Source organism: Oncorhynchus masou, chromosome 22 (genome assembly GCF_036934945.1).
Source record: "Oncorhynchus masou masou isolate Uvic2021 chromosome 22, UVic_Omas_1.1, whole genome shotgun sequence".
NCBI classification, from domain to species: Eukaryota; Metazoa; Chordata; class Actinopteri; order Salmoniformes; family Salmonidae; genus Oncorhynchus; species Oncorhynchus masou.
Genome location: NC_088233.1, coordinates 19684981 through 19707528, shown reverse-complemented (window position 1 = coordinate 19707528; position 22548 = coordinate 19684981). Strand labels below are relative to the sequence as shown.

Genomic DNA, 22548 nt, shown 5'->3' with positions numbered 1-22548 from the left:
GTTTGTGTTTTCCCCAATTATCTGACTATGTCGTGAAATGCAGTTATAATACGTGTCAGGGGCAGGAGAGAGAAAGAAAGAGGGACTGTTTGTTCAGGTGTGGGTAACGTTTTCAAGGCTGGAAGAGGTATCACTGTCTGAAGAATCAGGAAGGGTGTTTCTACACATGTCATCAGCAACATATCAAACAATCAGCTCAGGCCAGTCATATTAAAGGATTGAGTCAGGCCCATGTCTGTTCTCCTACTCTGACTTTAGACTTACTTAGACATCCCATAGAACTCCATCCAACTAACACATGGGGGATCTGAAAATACACCTTAGTTCGATGACTATTTTTATAGGATTGTTGCTGAGCAGGTATTAGGAGTTTGTGATAGGATAGAGGATATTAATAAAACATATTGTGATCCGATCTAGGCTTTTAGTGGGACACTATTCAACTGATGCAGACAAATTCAAAAGCCGTCCTTTACTTAGCGATTTTGTTATGACCCTAGTCCTAGTAAAAGGTCCTTTAGCTCATAAAACACCCGTTTGGTATCGGGTTTCAAAGTGCACTGAAGTGATGGCAGGCCTTTCTGCATGACTACCCTAGCTGTCATTTGATTCCTTAGTAAGACAATGGGAAGACATGTGGTTCCTTAACCTCTGAACCTTGACCTGATGCCTCACTTCCCCTCACAGGAGAGGCCTACATGAGACTGAACAAGCTGACCGAGGCCGAGCACTGGTACAGAGAGTCCCTGAGAGCCAAGCCAGACCACATCCCAGCACACTTGACCTATGGCAAACTCCTGGCCCTCACGGTAACTTCTTCACCATCATCATCTTCCTCCTTCACTTCTTGGCTTTCTTATTCTTATTCAGCTCTGCAAGTAGCCTGAGAGTGTGCATGCAGATCATCAATGGCCTGTGTGTGTGTGTGTTTGGGGGGGGGTGATCACATAGAGTTTCTCAAGGTGCGCCATCGTCCTGTGGGGATAGCTTCCTGATTGAAACTGATGTGTGTTTTTAAAATCTGTTACCAAATCCCGGGAGTGATTCTATACAACTGCCTAAACCGGATCTCCATATTGACCCCTTATCAGTTTCACTAATACAGGTTGCAAATGGCTCCAGCTAACTAACCAGTCCCTGCAACACATTAGCCCTGAGGGACTGATCTGATGTGGATCCTCCTCTAACTCCGGACCCTACTGCCTTCTGGGCCTCCAGGGCCTTCCGACTGGTCAGATGCTGTTCACCAAGGTCACGTAGTTGACCCGGGTTGGACTAAGAGGAGAAAGGCTGGTTTGTGTGCTAGGGGTAATTCACTCCACAGGGTCCCAGACAAAGACAAAGAGCACATTTATCTTTGTCAATCACTCGTTTACCTTTCTAGAGAATAATGGCTGTAGATGAACATGATCTTTCTCCATATTGACCACCTTGCCAGATGTATTTCCCTGTCTGTAGTAAGTGAGTGGTGGTAAGTTTAACAAACAACTTAGCAAGCATTTAAGGGAAAAGCTGACATGAACTGGTCTCTTATCAAGAGTCATTAGATACAATCTCTGAAACGTAGATTTGTCTCATCATACACCAGGGGAACAACAATATACAACAGGAGAAGAAAAACTTCCCTTGAGTGAGCAGGCAAGGAAAAACACACTGTTGTTTTAGTAAAGGAAGGGGTATTGATTTAGAGGAACTTTCCGAGCTCATGCCTGTATTCATCTCGATCATCCCTGGAACACAAGTGATGTCATCAGAGTGTGCATCTCAACACTATGCAGGAAACACTCGTTTTGTTATTTTTCACTAGAACATAACCAATATTCATTAAATATAAATACTGAACTTGTTTTTGCATGTATTCCATGACGCGGTTAGCTTTTAACAACTGGGACCTCTATTTCTTGTCCCAGAATCCCTGTTAACAGACAGCCTGCTTAACAGAGCCGCTAAGCTGCTAGCCATCAAGCTAATGAAGTTAGTCCCAGATGAGTTTTGCAATTGGAAATAAATGAATGTTTCCAGCGCTGTAGATACAGATACAAACAACGAGTAGTTTCGCCGTCCTGGAGCCTGATCTTCCTACACTTTCGTCGCTGGGGGTACCTGTGTCTGCGGCCGGAGTGCTATATTTTACATAATTTCCCATCAATTCCCATTATTAAAGTGGCTGGAGTTGAGTCAGTGTGTTGGCAGCAGCCACTCAATGTTAGTGGTGGCTGTTTAACAGTCTGATGGCCTTGAGATAGAAGCTGTTTTTCAGTCTCTCGGTCCCAGCTTTGATGCACCTGTACTGACCTCGCCTTCTGGATGATAGCGGGGTGAACAGGCAGTGGCTCGGGTGGTTGTTGTCCTTGATGATCTTTATGGCCTTCCTGTAACATCGGGTGGTGTAGGTGTCCTGGAGGGCAGGTAGTTTGCCCCCGGTGATGCGTTGTGCAGACCTCACTACCCTCTGGAGAGCCTTACGGTTGTGGGCGGAGCAGTTGCCGTACCAGGCGGCGAGACAGCCCGACAGGGTGCTCTCGATTGTGCATCTGTAGAAGTTTGTGAGTGCTTTTGGTGACAAGCCGAATTTCTTCAGCCTCCTGAGGTTGAAGAGGCGCTGTTGCACCTTCTTCACGATGCTGTCTGTGTCGGTGGACCAATTCAGTTTGTCTGTGATGTGTATGCCGAGGAACTTAAAACTTACTACCCTCTCCACTACTGTTCCATCAATGTGGATAGGGGGGTGTTCCCTCTGCTGTTTCCTTAAGTCCACAATCATCTCCTTAGTTTTGTTGACGTTGAGTGTGAGGTTATTTTCCTGACACCACACTCCGAGGGCCCTCACCTCCTCCCTGTAGGCCGTCTCGTCGTTGTTGGTAATCAAGCCTACAAATAAGATGTGAATATCTACTTCTGCTAAGCTTCCCAGTAAAGCAATGAAAACATGTAAGCATCCCAGAAGAAAAGTTCTCAAAAAAGCCCACGTTAACATATGTAGGTTCATGAAATCAATCATTTGCTAGGAACAGATGACAATCTCTAGAAATCACTTAGATAATACCTTTGATGATACAGTGGTAGCAATAAAAGGTTATAAAATGTACAGAAAATACAGAAATGGCAATGGGGGAGATGTTGCTGTTTTATATTCAGAAACACATTTCTGTAAAGCTTAGAGAGGATCTCATGTTAAATACTTTTGAAGTAATATGGCTACAGGTTGATCTGCCTCACCTAAAGCCCATTCTTGTGGGAAGCTGCTATAGACCACCAAGTGCTAACAGTCAGTATCTGGATAACATTTGTGAAATGATTGATAATGTATGTGATATCAAAAGAGAGGTATATTTTCTGGGTGATTTAAATATTCACTGGCTTTTGTCAAGCTGCCCACTCAAGATAAAGCTTCAAACTGTAACCAGTGCCTGCAACCTGGTTCAGGTTATCAGTCAACCTACCAGGGTAGTTACCAACAGCACATGAGTGAAGTCATCATCATGTATTGATCACATCTTTACTAATGCTGTAGAAATGTGCTTGAAAGCAGTATCCAGATCCATCGGATGTAGTGTCACAATATAGTAGCCATATCTAGGAAAACCAGAGTTCCAACGGCTGGGCCTAATATAGTGTATCAGGGGTCATACATTTTGTAGCGATTCCTATGTTGATGTAAAGAATATTTGTTGGTGTGTAATGATGAGCAAACAGACGCTGCACTTGACACATTTATGAAATTGCTTATTCCAGTTACTGATAAGCATGCACCCAATAAGAAAATGACTGTAAAAACTGTTAAATCCCTGTGGATTGATGAGGAATTTAAAAGTTGTATGGTTGAGAGGGATGAGGTAAAGGAATAGCAAATAAGTCTGGCTGCCCAACCGATTGGCAAACGTATTGCAAATTGAGAAATCATGTGACGAAATGTAATAAAAAGAAGAAGAAGAAAGTACACTATGAAACAAAGGTAAATGACAAAAAGAATGATAGTAAAAAGCTTTGGAACACCTTAAATTACATTTTGGGAAATAAGGCAAACTCAGCTCCATCATTCATTGAATGAGATGGCTCATTCATCACAACACTGACTGATATTGACAACTACTTTAATGATTTTTTCAAAGGCAAGATTAGCAAACTTAGGCATGAGATGCCAGCAACAAACGCTGACACTACACATCCAAGTATATCTGAACAATTTTTGAAAGACAAGCGTTGTAATTTTTAATTCCGTAAAGTAAGTGTGGAAGAGGTTGTTTTTTTGTTGTCTATCAACAATGACAAGCCACCGGGGTCTGACAACTTGGATGGAAAATTAATGCGGATAATAGTGGACAATATTGCCAATCCTATTTGCCATATTTTCAATTTAAACCAATGTGAAAGTGTGTCCCCAGGCCAGGAGGGAGGCAAAAGTAATTCCACTACCTAAGAATAGTAAAGCCCCCTTTACTGGCTCAAATAGCTGACCAATCAGTCTGCTACCAAACCTTAGTAAACTTTTGGGAAAAATTGTGTTTCACCCGAAACAATGCTATTTTATAGCAAACAATTTGACAACAGACTTTCAGCACACTTGTAGGAAAGCACATTCAACAAGCATAGCACACAAATAAGGAGTTGATGACAAAAAAGACTGTTTGGTTTGACTTCATTGCGGGTTTTGACATTATCACATATAGCAGCTTACGGGGATCCATAATAAATACAAATATCAATACAAATCTCAGGCAGAGATCAACAATGGTTTACCTGGGCCTTCTTTCTCCTCTGTGTGTAAATGATGCAACCTCAGGGATAAGGAGAGGAGAGAGCTCTCAGACTTACAGACTCAATAGCCTTGAGATGGTTTTCAAAGAACAGAGTGTAGTGTGAAATGCAGTGGCTCAACCATATACATATTTGTATCTATGAGTGCCCAGGTGTGTAAGTTGGTAAGAGCTACCTTGAAGATGTTCACTTCACCTTCTACCTCCATCAGCCCCATCGTGACCTCCGACCTTCCACCATACCACTACCTCTACTGTCTCTTCACTGTCGACTGAGTTTAGTCTTGATCAGATACCACACCAGGAAAGTGACCCCCACCTCCACTCCCATACCCTTTACCCCCACTGTGAGTGATGAGGAAATAGCCTTCCTGTCAAGGGTCCTAAGTTCAGATCCTGGCAGGGGATCGTCGTTTGGGGGAGGGGTTGTGCGCATTGGGGGACAGGGTTTGGCGTCGTTCTCCTGCTGGGCTGACCCCTGTGCACCACACCCGGGACCCCCTGCGGGGAGGGGTGTAGCTGAGGGCGGAGATGTGTACCATGGTGGTGGGTGTTATTGAACTCAGTCATTCACAAGGCATTTCCGGGCCTAATCAGATGCAGGCTCCATTTATAATCACCTTGATGGCTGCCAGAGTGGAAGTACACATCTGTTCCACGTCTGATGTCACTGGGAGATTAGGGGGTCAACACTAACAATAAGCGCAGTATGTGTGAAAACTGGAGATTTCACCTCCATAATGAGTTGATATTGAATAGGAAGTGGATATGGGTGGTGGGAGACAGACAGAGACAGACAGACAGACAGACACACAGATAGAAAGACAGACAGACAGACACACAGATAGAAAGACAGACAGACAGACACACAGATAGAAAGACAGACAGACACACACAGATAGAAAGACAGACAGAGCTGTTTCTTCCATCGATTCCAGTCCATTCAAACACTGCAGACTGTCAGGCCATCTATCAGCATCGATCACACATAGTTAATAAGAATCTCTCTCTGCTGCTGTTGCTGTGGCCCGATGCGCTGCACAGCCATTTTAAGAACCTACTAGGATGCATACAAACCGCCACTTTCCCCTCACACACTAAATAATGTTTTGATCCGGATACCTGACAGTTGTGAGGGGGAAAGCTAATGAGCTCTAATGTTGAAATGATGATGTTCGTTAGCAGTCTAGACATGAAACTGGATTTCATTGAACAAGCCACTCAGGAATAAAACTCCTCTAAGCCTGATAATGTCAAAATTGGATTCAAAAGATGAGAACATCAACAGGGGAACATGGGACATATTATTTTCACATTCTGCAAAGATTTCTTTGACAACTTTTCTCCAGTAAAGAGAGTTTCCTCACTTCTCAGTCAAATCTGCAAAGTACAAGTAACTGCCAAAATAATGGAAACACCTGAGTAAATGAGGGAAACAAAGTGTATTGAAACAGGTGCTTCCACACAGGTGTGGTACCTAAGGTAATTAAGCAATTAACATTCCATTATGCTTCGGGTCATGTATGAAAATCCTGGGCAGGCCATTATTTTGGTTACCATGGCTATGCCCCCATAGAATGGCAATGTCCCAATCCACAGAACACAAGAAGTCACTGAATGGTTTGATGAGCATGAAAACTATATAGTCCTCTCAGTCACCAGATCTAAACACAATTTGACTACTTATGGGAGATTCTGGAGCAGTGTCTGAGAGCGTTTCTTTCACCACCAAACAAAACACAGAATTATGGAATTTTTTTGTGGGAGAATGGTGTCACATCCCTTCAAGAGAGTTCCAGACAGTTGTAGAATCTATGCCAAGGTGCAATGACGCTGTTCTGGCTTGTGGCCCAACGCCCTATTAAGACGCTTTATGTTGGTGTTTCCTTTATTTTGGCAGTTACCTGTATGTACCACATGATTCAAATCCACACAAACAATGAGAGCCATTGCATTAAATTTTCATAACGTGGTTTCCTGACAGGCTTTTTGTTTGAACTTCAATAAATAGAAATATGCTGATGTTATGACTATTCCAGCTGCTCCTCAGCTGAGCACTTTGTACTATTTGTGAATTTGAGAGCCTTGAGCTGCATTAAACATATAATTCAATGTTCCATCTTGTCAATGGAGAATAAACTCTAATATTTACACTTGGAAATTTTGAGTACTTTTTGAGTTATTGAAGGTAAACCCGGTGAAAAATGTATGAGGCACGGAATCATCCAAATCTGATTTCAGTGTTTGGATAAAGGCGTTTTGTTCAAAGCCTTTTGCAATTAAAATTAAAGAATTGTGTTCATTCTATATAGTGTATTTAGTAAACATAATTTATTCTGGTTAGTGGTTTATGTAATATTAAGGGAGCTCTTGCCTCTTTTTGTTCATTATGTGAAATGCTGTGGCATTTCATATATTTAGGTTTCTATAGGCTTTAATTGATTAGTTGAACCTCTATTGTGATCTTCATCTCCATCAGAGTGCATCTGATACACAGATAAGATCTGCGTTGTGTGTGTGTGTGTGTGTGTGTGTGTGTGTGTGTGTGTGTGTGTGTGTGTGTGTGTGTGTGTGTGTGTGTGTGTGTGTGTGTGTGTGTGTGTGTGTGTGTGTGTGTGAGACAGAGAGAGGCAGCTGTGTTGGCTGGAGCCTTTGTGTGTTAGTTTTAATCTGATCCTGCTCTCTGAGGCCCCCCGGGGCACTGGCTCCTCTGGGCTCCACTGGGCCCCAATCTGTCACTGCTGCTGCTGCCCCTCATCAGGCTCCAGTCACCCTGTCTGTCACTCCTTGTGTGACGTAACCCGGAACGACTCTATGCACCCTATCTCAATCTCTGTGTGCGTGTGCACACATTTCTCTCTCTCCCTCTTGTTTATCTCTCTCTCTTTGTGTGTCTGTTTGTCTCTCTCTCTTTGTGTGTCTGTTTGTCTCTCTTGTCTCTCTCTCTTTGTGTGTCTGTTTGTCTCTCTTGTCTCTCTCTCTTTGTGTGTCTGTTTGTCTCTCTCTTTGTGTGTCTGTTTGCCTCTCTTGTCTCTCTCTCTTTGTGTGTCTGTTTGTCTCTCTTGTCTCTCTCTCTTTGTGTGTCTGTTTGTCTCTCTCTTTGTGTGTCTGTTTGCCTCTCTTGTCTCTCTCTCTTTGTGTGTCTGTTTGTCTCTCTCTCTTTGTGTGTCTGTTTGTCTCTCTCTTTGTGTGTCTGTTTGTCTCTCTTGTCTCTCCATCTCTCTGTGTGTCTGTTTGTCTCTCTCTCAGCTGCAGTGGATTAGTCACAGCCTCTGTGTACAGATATATTTGTACAGATATAAGTGTGTTATTATTAAATGCTCAGACCAGGCAGTCAGCTGTGCCAAGCATGACATTGTGTACTTTGAGGGTAAATCTTTTTTAGGATGACACAAGGTGTCATATTACGATGTAATGTTACATTAAGTTTGTGGCTTAGCAAAATCATTATGTATTATAATAAAATGAAAAGCATCTCAACGGCAACAAATACTGACAATTTATTTATTTCCTCTCCCTTCGTAGGGTCAGAAGACTGAAGCAGAGAGGTTCTTTCTGAAGGCCATCCAACTAGACCCCACTAAAGGAAATTGCTATATGCATTACGGTAAGTACTGCCATTCTGGGTCAGTTTCTTTTGATTCACCAACATTATATTAAGGTTACAAATTAAGAAATGATCATGGTCAACACACATCAACACAGTCGTGAAGAGGGCACGACAATGCCTCTTCCCCCTCAGGAGGCTGAAAAGATTTGGCATTGGCCCTCAGATCCTCAAAAAGTTCTACAGCTGCAGCTTTGAGAGCATCTTGACTGGCTGCATCACCACTGGGTATGGCAGCTGCTTGGCATCCGACCACAAGGCGCTACAGAGGGTAGTGCACACGGCCCAGTACATCACTGGGGCCGAACCCCCTGTCAACCAGGACCTCTATACCAGGCGGTGTCAGAGGAAGGCCCTAAAAATTGTCAGACTCCAGCCACCCAAGTCATAGACTGTTCTCTCTGCTACTGCACAACTAGCAGTACCGATGCATCAGGTCTGGAACCAACAGGACCCTGAACAGCTTCTAAGACTGCTAAATAGTTAGATAAATAGTTGACACTTTTGACTCATCACATATGCTGTTGCTACTGTTTATCATCTATCCCGTTGGTTAGTCACTTTATCCCTACCTATATGTACATTTCTACCTTAATTAAGCATATGACAAATCACATTTTATTTTATTTGATACTAAGTCACTTGAACTTTCCTCTTTTAAATGTGCGTTTGAGAGGGAGTGCCAGTAAAATAATTTGTGGTTACATACATTTTGATCGATCATTCGTAAAATGAAATCATTTTTTTCATTTCTTGGTATTTGAAGGAACTGCTCTTACATATTCTTAACCACTCCAATAAAATAAGAGTTGACATATTGAAATCTATCCCTTGCCATTGCAGTGTTTCTAAGCTGTAGGTGCTCTGCAATACATTGGTAATCAGTCAGGGGCGAATCAGTCTTTCCTTCACATAAGGCTTGTAGCAAGGTCTACATTCACAGCTATTTCGGAAAATATACTTGGTTTCACCCAGTGGTTTGGAAGCATGGTACAGTAGTGGAGCCCACCAAAATCAACAGACTATTAATTCCTCCCAGTTCGTGGCTCCTTCAGGGGTCCACACTCTAGCGTCATTGGGGAGGTCTACAAAGGCCCTGCTCTACATTTCAGCTGCACCTCAGACGTACAGAACTCAGATCTCCAGCCAGGCCTGACGCACATGTAAGAGAAACATTCCTATCACAACCCTACTAATTGGACAAATGGGCCTGAGTGATGGCCAAAGAGTGATGGTACGCTCCACTCGTATCTTGTGTTTCAGCAAATCACTCTTAGGGCTGACAGAGGCTTGCCTATCTCCCCTGGCCAAAGGCAATATTCCCAGCCACTATTCATCCCTCTCTAGGAATACATCCACACACCGCGTTTTAACATGGTGTTCCTGTTCTCTCTCCTTCCCTTTCCTTTCCCCCTCTGGCTGCTCCCAGGTCAGTTTTTGTTGGAGGAGTCTCGTCTGCTGGAAGCGGCTGAGATGGCGGAGAAGGCAGCCCGTCTGGACAGCGGGGAGTTTGATGTGGTCTTCAGCGCAGCCCACATGCTCAGGTGAGTGTTGGATGGGACAGACACACTGAGAGGGAGGGGACAAGGGCTGGAGGAGGGAGGAGTCAAGGGTTGGGGGAAAGAGGGAGAGCATCTACTGTCTCTATACTTTATTCCAGGGCTTACAGCTCTCCTCTGCCAGTGTGATTTACTTGACCAGCTTCTGTAATCCCCTTCTCTACTGCAGCGAGCGGTAGCCAGGGAGCTGCCGTCTTGTCTTAGTGCGGCGCGCTGCTACATGCCTGCCTCGTCGCTCCCTCTGCTGTTTCTGTCTTATTCATGTGGAGCCAGTTCCAAACCAGAGCAAGTTCAGCAGCGCGGCGTCTGTCTCACAGCTCTCCTGGAAGCTGCAAGGTGCTGTGTTTCAAGTCACAAGGCGCGAGAGCAAATTTGTAAATAGAGGAACATGCCAATTTAGAATATGCCACATGACTGAGAGAGGATTACTAGAGCCAACAATATTATATTTCCCTTGTTAGGACTTACCATGGTTAATCAGGGGTTTTCTGTGTGAGCATTACTACTGCTGGCGGTGGGAAATTACGACTACTAAAACAGTTAATGCGATGTCTTGAATCATTGTGCTTCGGGTTCACTTTCTTGACCAAAGACAGAAAGAGGCCACGTCATGCAGCTGTGTATAATGTCTTTATCCAGCTGGTTTTCACAAGGTGTTCCACTGCACATCACTATGATCCAGGGGGATGTGCACCACCAGCATCCCAGCCGTCCATGCTTTACAGAGCCTCTTCCAGGGTCAGGACCCCTGGCTGTTAAAGAGGGTCTCCGGCTGGGCTCATTGAGGGACTCCCCACCGCCACGCTGGCATGGGGTCTCTCTCCTCTGGAACTCATGTTCTTTATGTGTTTGTCTTGGAACCAAGATGTGGAAGGCCCTCGGTTGGTGGGGGATACTAGTGAATCTGAACAGGGGAGGGAGAGGGTGGGGAGGAGTCAACTTTAAGATGTACAAACCTTCTCTTATTGCTCTCTGGGGCTCTTGGTCTTTGACAAGTTTACTTCCTTGCTATCCATTTCCCCCGGCCTTCTTTAAACAATCAGCACGTTATTCCAAACCTTCGTCCGGGTCTACAGATCAGTGGCAGCAGCCAGCAGACGAGGCGAGGCGAGGCGAAGGAAAGGGAGAGGAAGGTTGGCTGACTGCTAGCTCCCAGGGGAATGTGCTAATGCTGCCCTTTAAGTGCTCAAATCCCTCTGCAAGCCAGGCTGTGTGGTGTCACATCACTGTTCTGGAAACCCAGATCTGTTTGACAGAAGGAACAAGGAATAATTGCGTAACATTTGTGTAACAAGTGTGTCTTGTTGCACGAGACAGATGGGCTAGATGTCGTTAGTACACAGATCGTACACTGGCGGTTGTTGCTGGAACAATTAGTTAATTAAGTCATCTGTATTTTTTAAATGAAGTAATGTGTAGTGTCAGCCATGTGATTTGTGTGTCTGTGCGTCTGCACCGGGGTTAATAAAGCACATTTAGATTACCGACTATCAAGCCTCGTTTCATCCAGGGAGTTATTTATTTTCGTTCACTCATTATCCCTATTTTCCCTCTCTCTTCCTCTCCGGGCTCTTCTGGTTCTCCTCTCTCACCTCTCTTCCCAACAGCTGTATCTCAGTGGACGGGTCGAACCGAAGGCAGAAGTTTCGGTTGTTTTCTCCCATTGTGCTTGTTGTGCTTTCACAACCCACTATCCACAGGCAATCCTTTGCTACTCACATTAAAGATCTTCTTTGTCTGGTGACAATGATGTGGCAGTTCTCCAGTCTGATAATGAAGTGTTTATAGACCTGAAAATGACATTAGATTCATTCTTGAGACAATATTCTAGTCTGAATATGATTGCCATTATTGCAACACATGGTTACGGTCACAGTTAGACAACAAACCCATCTTTGTCATTACTGTACATTTTATGGAACTTAATATTCTTGGGCTCTGCTTCCTGGAGTTGAATTAAGACAAGGTGTTTGAGGTTTCGTTGTGAGGACACACACCAGTTCCCACACCTCCTACACAAAGGCCTTGAACTAAAGCGTATCAATAATTCTTTGCGTGAGGCAGTGCTCTCTGCACTGAGTAATGATTCTCAATGAGTCTCAGTGATTCTCCACCCTCATTAGAGCTGGAGACACAGTATGACAGATGCAGAAGACAGACTGTGATCCTATACATCAGTCATTCTTCTTGAGTTTGATCATGTCGTGTCCGTCCAAAACATATATCATATCAGTTCACACCATAGAGACTCATTCACCCCACCACTGGTGTTACCTCATAGGGAAAGCATCCACTCCCCATGTCTGTTGGCCAGCCATTACTACTGTGGCCTAACGGCAATGTTGGTCACATATGGAGCTTAATGGTCTGTTTGTTTTGAAACGAGCCACAAGGGTATCAAGTGTTGTTTCTTGGAGTCATTTGTTTTTGTATGTATATTTAGTTTAGTTTAACCGTCCTAAGAATACACAATGACCCATTCTCTTACCTTATGAAGTACAAACCGTTTTAGCATCTCAAATGTGATTGACTGATTTGGCAGAATTAACATTTCATGAGGGGAAACCCCTGCAGCTGAAATTGGGGTGATTTAAATGTCATTGTGGGATGCTGGATAGAACTGTTTTTGCTAATATTAGAATCACATGCTGTATGCTAGTAATGCAAACCGACATAAGATTAAGAGATTTACCAAACCTGCTTCTCGTGCCTCAATCATGTCATATTGTGATGACAGTTCCACAGGAATAGGACAGCACTCATGCGCTACGGTATGACATGTAGCTCAGGTATTAGCTCTATTGACACCCTATGAGATTTCGTTCTGGGTTTAGAGACTACTCAGGTGTGGTGTTGTCATGCTAGTTGTGGAATATGAAAATGTCTGTATATGCCGTATGGAGGAGGATACCATATGGAGGAGGATACCTTAATAAGATCAGACAGGCTTAATGGAAGCCCAGTTCAGTTCAGATGGTCTCGCTTTCATCATTATGACTCAGGGCTCCGGAGCCAGCCGTCCTTGACTCCGTCCTTGACTGTGTCAAAGTTAAACTGTTTGCAATGAGACAATTGCTACCATCAGTGAAATGCAGCTGCAGGTTGTAAAAATGATTCCTGGTTTATAGGAATATGAATAAACGGAAAAGCTCTTGGCCAAAGGGAAAGAGTCACACAGTCAGGTACGATGGTAATCTAAGCGTACTGGCGTGGTGTATTGTACACGGAGATGAGCATATGGAAGACATTCTTGTTTTGACTGGATTTTTTATTGGAGCGTCTACAGACTTTAAATACTTGAAGTCTTCTGGGATTCTCAGGAGGACATCTGTCTAGAGGTGCCTTTACCTTAAAATATGTTTTTCACTGTCTTTCATTGTATGATTTGTTGTATTTGTGGCGTCCTTTACAATTTCATTAGATATGATAATTGTTTGTGTCCAATGTTTTTGTAAGAAATACTTTAAACGTGCAAATTATTTGACATGGATTTTGTGACGATCTTCTTCCTAGGCCTCAAATCCTCCCAACCCCACTGACCTTCAGTACCAAAAACAACAGATATTTTTTACACAGAAGACAGGAGACTCGCCTTTGAAGTTATGTTTGTTCTTACTAAGGCAGTGGTTGATGAGAAGCCTATTTTAATGACACACAGGTCAAAGATCATGACATAAAGGTCACAACCCGGGATATAATGGAAACAACCAGGGCATGCTGTACACCACTCAGCATGGGGTGCTGTCTGCTGAAAGGCCTGGAAACAAACTGCCTGTTTCATTGACTCCTCTAATTTCGACACGGCATTCTCTCCTCAGCCTGTCCTCACTGACCCCAGAGCAGCAGTAAACAGACAGAGGTCAAGGTCTCCTCTGAACCCTCTGAAGTTCGAAGAAATAAGTGATGATTGTTTTTTTTTTTGCTTTCCTTTGCAGACAAGCCAGTCTCAATGACGCAGCCGAGAAGTATTACGGACGAGCAGCCAGCATAAGACCCAACGTGAGTATATCAACCTTTAATCACCCTTTATTACTCAACATGATGGACACTGTCTGAATCACTGGCTGGGTGGCTCTCTGGCCAATCACTGGCTGGGTGGCTCTCTGGCCAGTGGCTCTTTGGCCAATCACTGACTGGGTGGCTCTCTGGCCAGTGGCTCTCTGGCCAATCACTGGCTGGGTGGCGCACTGGCCAATCACTGGGTGGGTGGCTCTCTGGCCAGTGGCTCTTTGGCCAATCACTGGCTGGGTGTCTCTCTGGACAATCACTGGCTAAATGACTCTCTGGGCAATCACTGGCTATGTGGCTCTCTGGCCAATCATTGTCTTGCCTGTTTCCTCATAATGGCCTTTATTGTCAAAAGAGTCATCAAAGTTTGGAGAAAGACATGGGTTATGTTGTCCTGGGCTGTAAGGTTTGTGTGTGCAGCATCAATCAGTGACTTCAAAGGAGGGGCCAGGGCCATTTTAGGGTGGTCAGACTGAAAGGAATAATGATAATAACACTTAGTCACAGGGCTTTGGTGTGTGGATAATGAATAGACCCAGATAGTTGAGTAGGCTATCGTTTGACAACACAGATGTTTGAACTGCAGTGGGGGAAAGAATGTTTGGCTTCTGTGGTCTTAATGTTAGTTCCTGATTGGAAGAATTCACTTGTCAAGGAACAATCAAAGTGTGTCTGGATAGTGTCAACCGACATTGATGTTTGATTCAGCCAACTGAAATGTTTCCTGTAGATACAAACGTACAAAATACACAATTTACACGGTTTACCCACTATGTTTATGTAATGGTAGTGAGTAAAAACGTTGATTATTTGTTTGAATACATTCAAATATCTGTCTGGCTTCAATGGACTATCTTGTATTTATGAGTCAAACTCCCACCCTCTTGGAGCAGCACAATCCTCGTTATTGTCATAGTTCAACTAAATGCATTGATAGAGACCGTACACCAAAGAGGTGAAGGTAAAGTGTGAAACTCATTTCCATAACTCAGTGCTACTAATAGTATAGACCCCCAGACAGTCCCCGCTGTGAAGACACTGTGATTGTTGTTTACTAACACAGTTATTCTGTTTATTTATTTTTTTATTTAACCTTTATTTAATTTATTTAACCAGGCATGTCAATTAAGAACTAATTAATATTCACAATGATGTCCTACCCCAGCAAACTGGAAAAAGGAAAGAGCATAATGTAGTTGGTGTTGGAGCGATGCAAGCTATCCAACCTTACTGTTAAAAATACTATCTAAAATTAGAATAGTTCTTGTTTGTGCTGCTTGAAGTGTGAGAACCACAATAAGGTCAGAACATTGGCTGAGATCAGAGCAATATCTTTAGAGAGTTCGGCCACATTTTAGAATTGTTGTTTGATTCTATACATTCAGTTACATAGCATTGTTTAAATATTCCCCATGTAATGTTAATGGGGAGCTAACATGGCTGCCATAGACTGTTGTAGTGTCGTGTAAATATTTCATGCAGAAACAACATTGGCCCAACTGTCTAAATAGGTTGTTAACAATAAAAGGTCACAATAAGGTGTACAGTGTTTTGCCTGCTGGGGGGCAAGCTGGGGGGCTATCTAGCTAATAACAGATCACGTCAATACGGCAAGTTAACAAGCTAACTTTCAGAGGATAAACTAGATGGTTATATGGCTAAAATATTGTTTGATTTGCTTGCCATCTAGTGGTAATGACATTAGTCCGACTGACAACTTTACCAGGACGAGGACTTGCCGATGTCAAGCTCTGTCCAAAAGCCTCATCTCTAATGAAGCAAGCTAAATGACACATGTTGCTTAGCTACATGGATAGGCTACCGTCACGTATCTAATACATGATCAGTTGATGTTTAGTGATCATAAAAAGCATGCAGTTACTTGCTGTATAACTCTGATGATAGAGCTAAATGTGGAATGCTCTTCAAGATATTATGATATTAAAACCAAGTAGTCATAACATTTATTTAACAATCCCTTGAAAACGGTATGTAGTTGTCAATGATTTTAGTTGAGCTGGGGGTTTCCTTGCCCCCCAGCAGCCAAATTGAACGCTCTGCACCTGTATTGTTACATTTTATCGATAATATATATATACGTGGCTCTGGCTATATTTTTGCCCTCGGAGCAGCAAGATGATTGGCTTTCCTATGTACTTGTCTATTTCAGGAACATATCATCATTATAATATTTACATTTTCGTCTCTTGGCATCCACAAATATGTAAACATGCATTCGATGTATCCAAGTCCAAAAACAGAGGCTGTTTCAGCCCAATGCGGTCACATTGTTGGGATGCCTCCCTTGTCATTTCGCTTGCTTACAGTGGAGGCGAGGTAATGATTGAGGATGTTCATCCATCTTCCCCAGTATTACCCTTTGTTCTCTCAAAAAATGTTCCTGTCTATCTTCATTTGCGATTGCATGCTATGCTTCAACTCCTGTATAGCTTGATTGCTTGACTTTCAAGCACTGGCATTTTCATATTATATTAAGTCCACTTGTCCGATCACTTTACTTAGGACTGGACGATTGGCTTAACTCAATGGCTTTGGTGCCTCAACCCTCCCCTTCTCCTTCTGTCCAGAGACCAGCCTATCAGAGGCCTGCTTTGGTCACCATAAAATTACAGCATCTGTAGTCTTTACGTTTGCCAGTCCAATTAGATATGGTCCCTATGCTTTCTATTTACAGTGGCATAAAGTAGGTTTATGGCCAGTCGTTGCTCCCTCCTCATCATACTCCCATGGTTTTAAGCAGATGTTTCTTCTGAGGTCCAGCTAATATACTCCACATCTGGTGACGCTTCCATTACAACTACATGCCAGAGGAAAGGTTTGGAGGGTGTGGAGGGTCGCTGGGGCGGGGATCTTTTGAAGCTCGACTGGAGAAGGACTAAAAGGAAAAGCAGGAAGAGAACGAAGAGAACGAAGAGCAGTAGAATCCCTACCCAGGAGTCCTTTCACACCATTATCTCTCATGTGTAAGTGTCTGAGGCTGAGGATATAAAGGCCTAGCCTGTGATGGTATTTCATTGTGTTCAGTCCAAGGAGCCAGAGGTGTTCTCCTCCAGGGGACTCAGCTTTTACTTCCCCTGATTCTTTCTTCCCAGACAGCTGGTTTCAATTAGTCTTCCTCAAGACAGTTTGATTAAATCAATCCCTAAAACATGTTTACACACTGTCGCACCCCCCTTCTCTCTCCCTCTCGTGCTCTCTCGTTCTTGCTCTCACTCTTTCATTCTCTCTCTCTGTCACACACACATGCACCACACACCCAAATATTATGGTAAAGTACAGAATTGCAAATCAGACAACCAACTAGGCTTGGGCATTATACAGATTTTCATATCGTCATACTGGCCATCACTCATCCCAGGATTCACAGTATTACCAGCATATCACACAAGGGGTCGCTAAAAACACAAGAAAAGCCCATCAGGCCTCTATTATCATGCCCATCAGGCCTCTAATCAATGCTAACCAAATTTGCACAAACTAATAGAGAAATCACATAGACACTGTTAGCTAAATGCTAATGAGCGAAAAATAACAAAACTCATTGCAAAGACAGGCAAATCCAGCTCATAAAGTTATACAAGCATAGCTAGTAGCTACCGAATGTAATTTTCAGTGAGTGTAGACATTTACAAGAGAAAGTGAATGAGAGAAATTGTGCAAATGGACAAAGTTGTGATGCATGCTTTTCTGAAAGAGCAGCATACAGTATATCACAAAAGTGAGTACACCCCTCACATTTTTGTAAATATTTGAGTATATCTTTTCATGTGACAACACTGAAGAAAGGACACTTTGCTACAATGTAAAGTAGTGAGTGACAGCTTGTATAACTTTGTAAATTTGCTGTCCCATCAAAATAACTCAACACACAGCAATTAATGTCTAAACTGCTGGCAACAAAAGTGAGTACACCCCTAAGTGAAAATGTCCAAATTGGGCCAAAAGTGTCAATATTTTGTGTGGCCACCATCATTTTCCAGCACTGCCTTAACCCTCTTGGGCATGGAGTTCACCAGAGCTTCACAGGTTGCCACTGGAGTCCTCTTCCACTCCTCCATGACGACATCATGGAGCTGGTGGATGGTAGAGACCTTGCACTCCTCTACCTTCCGTTTGAGGATGTCCCACAGATGCTCAATAGGGTTTAGGTCTGGAGACATGCTTGACCAGTCCATCACCTTTAAGCTCAGCTTCTTTAGCGAGGCAGTGGTCGTCTTGGATGTGTATTTGGGGTCGTTATCGTGTTGGAATACTGCCCTGCGGCCCAGTCTCTGAAGGGAGGGGGATCATGCTCTGCTTCAGTATGTCACAGTACATGTTGGCATTCATGGTTCCCTCAATGAACTGTAGCTCCCCAGTGCCGGCAGCACTCATGCAGCCCCAGACCATGACACTCCCACCACCATGCTTGACTGTAGGCAAGACACTTGTCTTTGTACTCCTCACCTGGTTGCCGCCACACACGCTTGATACCATCTGAACCAAATAAGTTTATCTTAGTCTCATCAGACCACAGGACATGGTTCCAGTAATGCATGGCCTTAGTCTGCTTGTCTTCAGCAAACTGTTTGCGGGCTTTCTTGTGCATCATCTTTAGAAGAGGCTTCCTTCTGGGACGACAGCTATGCAGACCAATTTGATGCAGTGTACGGCGTATGGTCTGAGCACTGACAGGCTGACCCCCCACCCCTTCAACCTCTGCAGCAATGCTGGCAGCACTCATACGTCTATTTCCCAAAGACAACCTCTGAATATGACGCGGAGCATGTGCACTCAACTTCTTTGGTCGACCATGTCGAGGCCTGTTCTGAGTGGAACCTGTCCAGTTAATCCGCTGTATGGTCTTGGCCACCGTGCTGCAGCTCAGTTTCAGGGTCTTGGCAATCTTCTTATAGCCCAGGCCATCTTTATGTAGAGCAACAATTCTTTTTTTCAGATCCTCAGAGAGTTCTTTGCCATGAGGTGCCATGTTGAACTTCCAGTGACCAGTCAGTATGAGGGAATGTGAGAGCGATGACACCAAATTTTACACACCTGCTCCCCATTCACACCTGAGACCTTGTAACACTAACGAGCCACATGACACCGGAGGGGGAAAATGGCTAATTGGGGCTAATTCCACCTCACACACAATCAGACCACTACAACACCACAGAAGAACAATAACATACATGTAGCCGGTATTTCACCACTACCAACGTGTGGCCCTTTCATATCACATATATTTAAAAATAAAAACTAGGCAAGTCAGTTAAGTACAAAGTCTTATTTACAATGACGGCCTACCCTGGCCAAACCCAGACGACGCTGGGCCAAATGTTCGCCGCCTTATGGGACTCCCAATCACAGCCAGATGTGATACAACCTGGATTCAAACCAGGGACTGTAGAGACGTCTCTTGCACCTAGATGCAGTGCCGTAGGCCGCTGCGCCACTCAGGAGACCATCTATGTGCTTTCTTTTTAAATTAGTTACATTTCGTTGTGGTCAGTTATGGTTATTATTTTCTGTGTTCTAGTTAAAACGCTCTGTCCTGCAAATTGGTTCCTAAAATCTTATCCCGTGCTTTGACCATCAATTGCAGGGTCAAATACAGGGTAATTTATTACTTAATCCAGTAAAAAAAGTACCATGACCATTTAACCATGAAATCTGGCTTCTCATGTGATTTAAACGTATAGAAATGTTTTTACTTCTTCTGCTAGAGGATATTGCTTTAGCTACAAAAGTACCAGTCCCGCAGTCTGTGGTTACCGAAGCACTTCTAAGATGAAATCACAAATTATTATTTTTTCTGGCAATTAAACGCTTTAACACATTGGAGAAAGCGTTAGTGGGAATTCCTGGTCAGGCCAGCCTTTACTTTGGCCCCGGCCACTGTAGCCAATGTGTTTTCTTACATCTGTTAAGGGATACGCGGGGCTCTCTAAGGGACAATGAGATTATTCCACAGGCAAGTTTGATTTATTTATCAATTTAATTCCCCCTATGAGAGAAGAGGAGATATTGGACATATTGTTCCCATCGAAATGTTCATGCATGGAGCATCACTCATCTAACCTTGACACTGGAAAAACAGAGATGATGAGTGTCTGAGACCAGAGCAGAACAGCCCAGAGCAGAGCAAAGCACAGCTGAACATGACTTCTCCTGCAGGTAACACAGCTCAGATTACTGTTAAGAAAGCAAGACAAATGGCCAGACAATGGGAGAGTGTCTGTGGTTTTATGTCCACAATTCCAGGACCTCATTCATGACTAGATGACCAAAAATGCCTGAATTGTAGTTCACTGTCACCATGACATAAGAAGTATTTTAGGTTGCATACCTTCAGAGTAACGCTTCTAGGGCCAAGGGTTAAGGGGTCAGACATACAGGTAACTGCCAAAATAAATAAAACACTTGAGTAAATGAGGGATACTAAGTATTTAAAGCAGGTGCTTCCACACAGGTGTGGTTCCTGGGTTAATTAAGCATTAATTATCCCATCAAATCAAATGGAAATACAACAGGTGTAGACCTTACAGTGAAATGCTTACTTACAACCTCCTAACCAACAAAGCAGTTAAAAAAATATGGATAAGAGTAAGAAATAAAAGTAACAAGTAATTATAGCTCAGCAGTAAAATAACAATAGCGAGACTATATACAGGGGGGTACCGGTGCAGTCTCAATGTGCAGGGGCACCGGTTAGTTGAGGTAATATGTATATGTACAGTGGTTCCTCCATAAATAGTCGCAAGCTTACGCCACGTGACTTAGAGGTCATTTGTGGTTTAGTACGGTACCCTGTGTCACCTCTTATTGCTGCTGGCCAGCGCAAGTGGGAGTTTTTTATTTTTTTATTTAACCAGGAAGGGCTCATTGAGATTAAAATCTCTTTTTCAAGAGCGCCCTGGCCAAGATAGGCAACACTAAGTCATTACAAAAGAAATACAGACAGACAACAGGAAAAGCTTCAAGTAATCTAGTAAAAACCATTGAATTCACAAGAGTATAAAACAGCAAATAAAAACATTGACGGGTCAGGGAATCAGCTTCAAAATCCTTCATCAGTGATTTAAAAACACCAATCAGGACAAGTTCTTCCAGTTTAAAAGTATTTTGTAAGGTGTTCCAAGACGATGGCGCAGAGGACATAAAAGCCCTTTTACCAAATTTAGTTTGGACATTTGGAACAGTTAGCAGGAAGTCCAGCGAACGAAGAGACGACCCACTACATTTCTGAACAATAAAAATGCACAAATAAAAAGGTAGTAAACCCAAAATGGCTTTGTAAATAAAAGTATACCAGTGACTGAGCCTACGAGTGACGAGAAAAGGCCAGCCAACCCTGGTATACAAAGTGCAGTGGTGCGTAAGGGTTTTGCAGTTTAAGACAGACAATTTAACAGACATAAGCCCATCAAATTGAGTGCACTGAGTTCTATCAGACAGATAGTTAGCAAAACATGCAACTGCATGCTTCGAACGACCTACACTCGACAATCTCTGCCTTAGTATAGTATGATCAACTGTATCAAAAGCCTTAGAGAGATCAATAAAAACTGAGACACAGTGCTGTTTTTGTCAATGGCTTCAGTGATATAATTTAAAACCTTCATGGCTGCTGTAATTGTGCTATGCTTCTTCCTGAAGCCCGATTGGTACATTGATAAAATAGAGTTAGTAAATAAAAACTATTTTAGCTGTTCACTTACAAAGGTTTCAAGTATTTTCACCAGGGGTGACAGCTTTGAGATTGGCCTATAATTTTTTTAAAGAGTTGGATCTCCCCCTTTTAAAAGTGGTAGGACAAATGCTGATTTCCAGATCTTTGGAATTTCATTACATTCCATGGTTAGATTGAACAGAGAGGTAAGTGGTTCAGCTATGAAATCAGCTGGCAGATTTAAAAAGCAGGGATACAAAAGATCAGGACCTGCAGGCTTTCTCTGATCTAAGGGTTTCACGGCTTTATGTACCACCTGCACTGAGAATGGCAAAAAGCTAAAAGTTTGACCAGCTCTCACTGGTTCATCCACACAGGGTTGTACAGAGACAGAGGACACTGAAACAAACAGCCTACCAGATGATACAAAGTGCTCATTGAAACAATTCAGCATTTCAGTTTTGTCATATATAGCAACAGAGTCCTTCAAAACACATGACGGTAATTCATTAACATTACTGTTACCAGACATAGACTTAATAGCCTTCCAAAACTTTCTAGGGTCATTCAGGTTATCAGTGGTAACAGACATAAAATATTCAGACTTGGCCTTCCTGAGAAGAAAAGAACACTTGTTTCGTAACTGCCTAAAAATAAGCCGATCATCATCACAACATGATTTCCTTGCTTTAGCCCAGGCTAGATTACGGTCGTGAATAATGCAAGACAGCTCAGAAGAAAACCATGGCCCCGCCCTTTAACCTGTGAACCTGTGGAATGGGGCATGTTTGTTTGTTTACAATTTGGGAAAAACCATCATGAAAGAATTTCCAGGCAGTTTCCACGTCAGGGATAAGCTCAATCTTGCTCCAGTCAAAATAAAACAAATCATGAAAGAAAGCCTGCTCATTAAAACACTTCAAATTTCTCTTACGAATAAAACGT

General features: G+C 43.1%; 1 protein-coding gene across 1 annotated transcript in view; it reads left to right on the top strand.

Annotated features, from left to right (window-relative positions):
• The window catches only part of LOC135509156 (protein O-mannosyl-transferase TMTC2-like), a 182829-nt gene that overhangs the window by 140653 nt on the left and 19628 nt on the right, over positions 1–22548 (top strand). Inside the window, exons 8-11 of the mRNA XM_064929567.1 lie at positions 688–809; positions 8283–8364; positions 9794–9908; positions 13859–13922. Coding sequence (XP_064785639.1) covers positions 688–809; positions 8283–8364; positions 9794–9908; positions 13859–13922 — 383 coding nt within the window. The remainder of the gene's footprint in view (positions 1–687; positions 810–8282; positions 8365–9793; positions 9909–13858; positions 13923–22548) is intronic.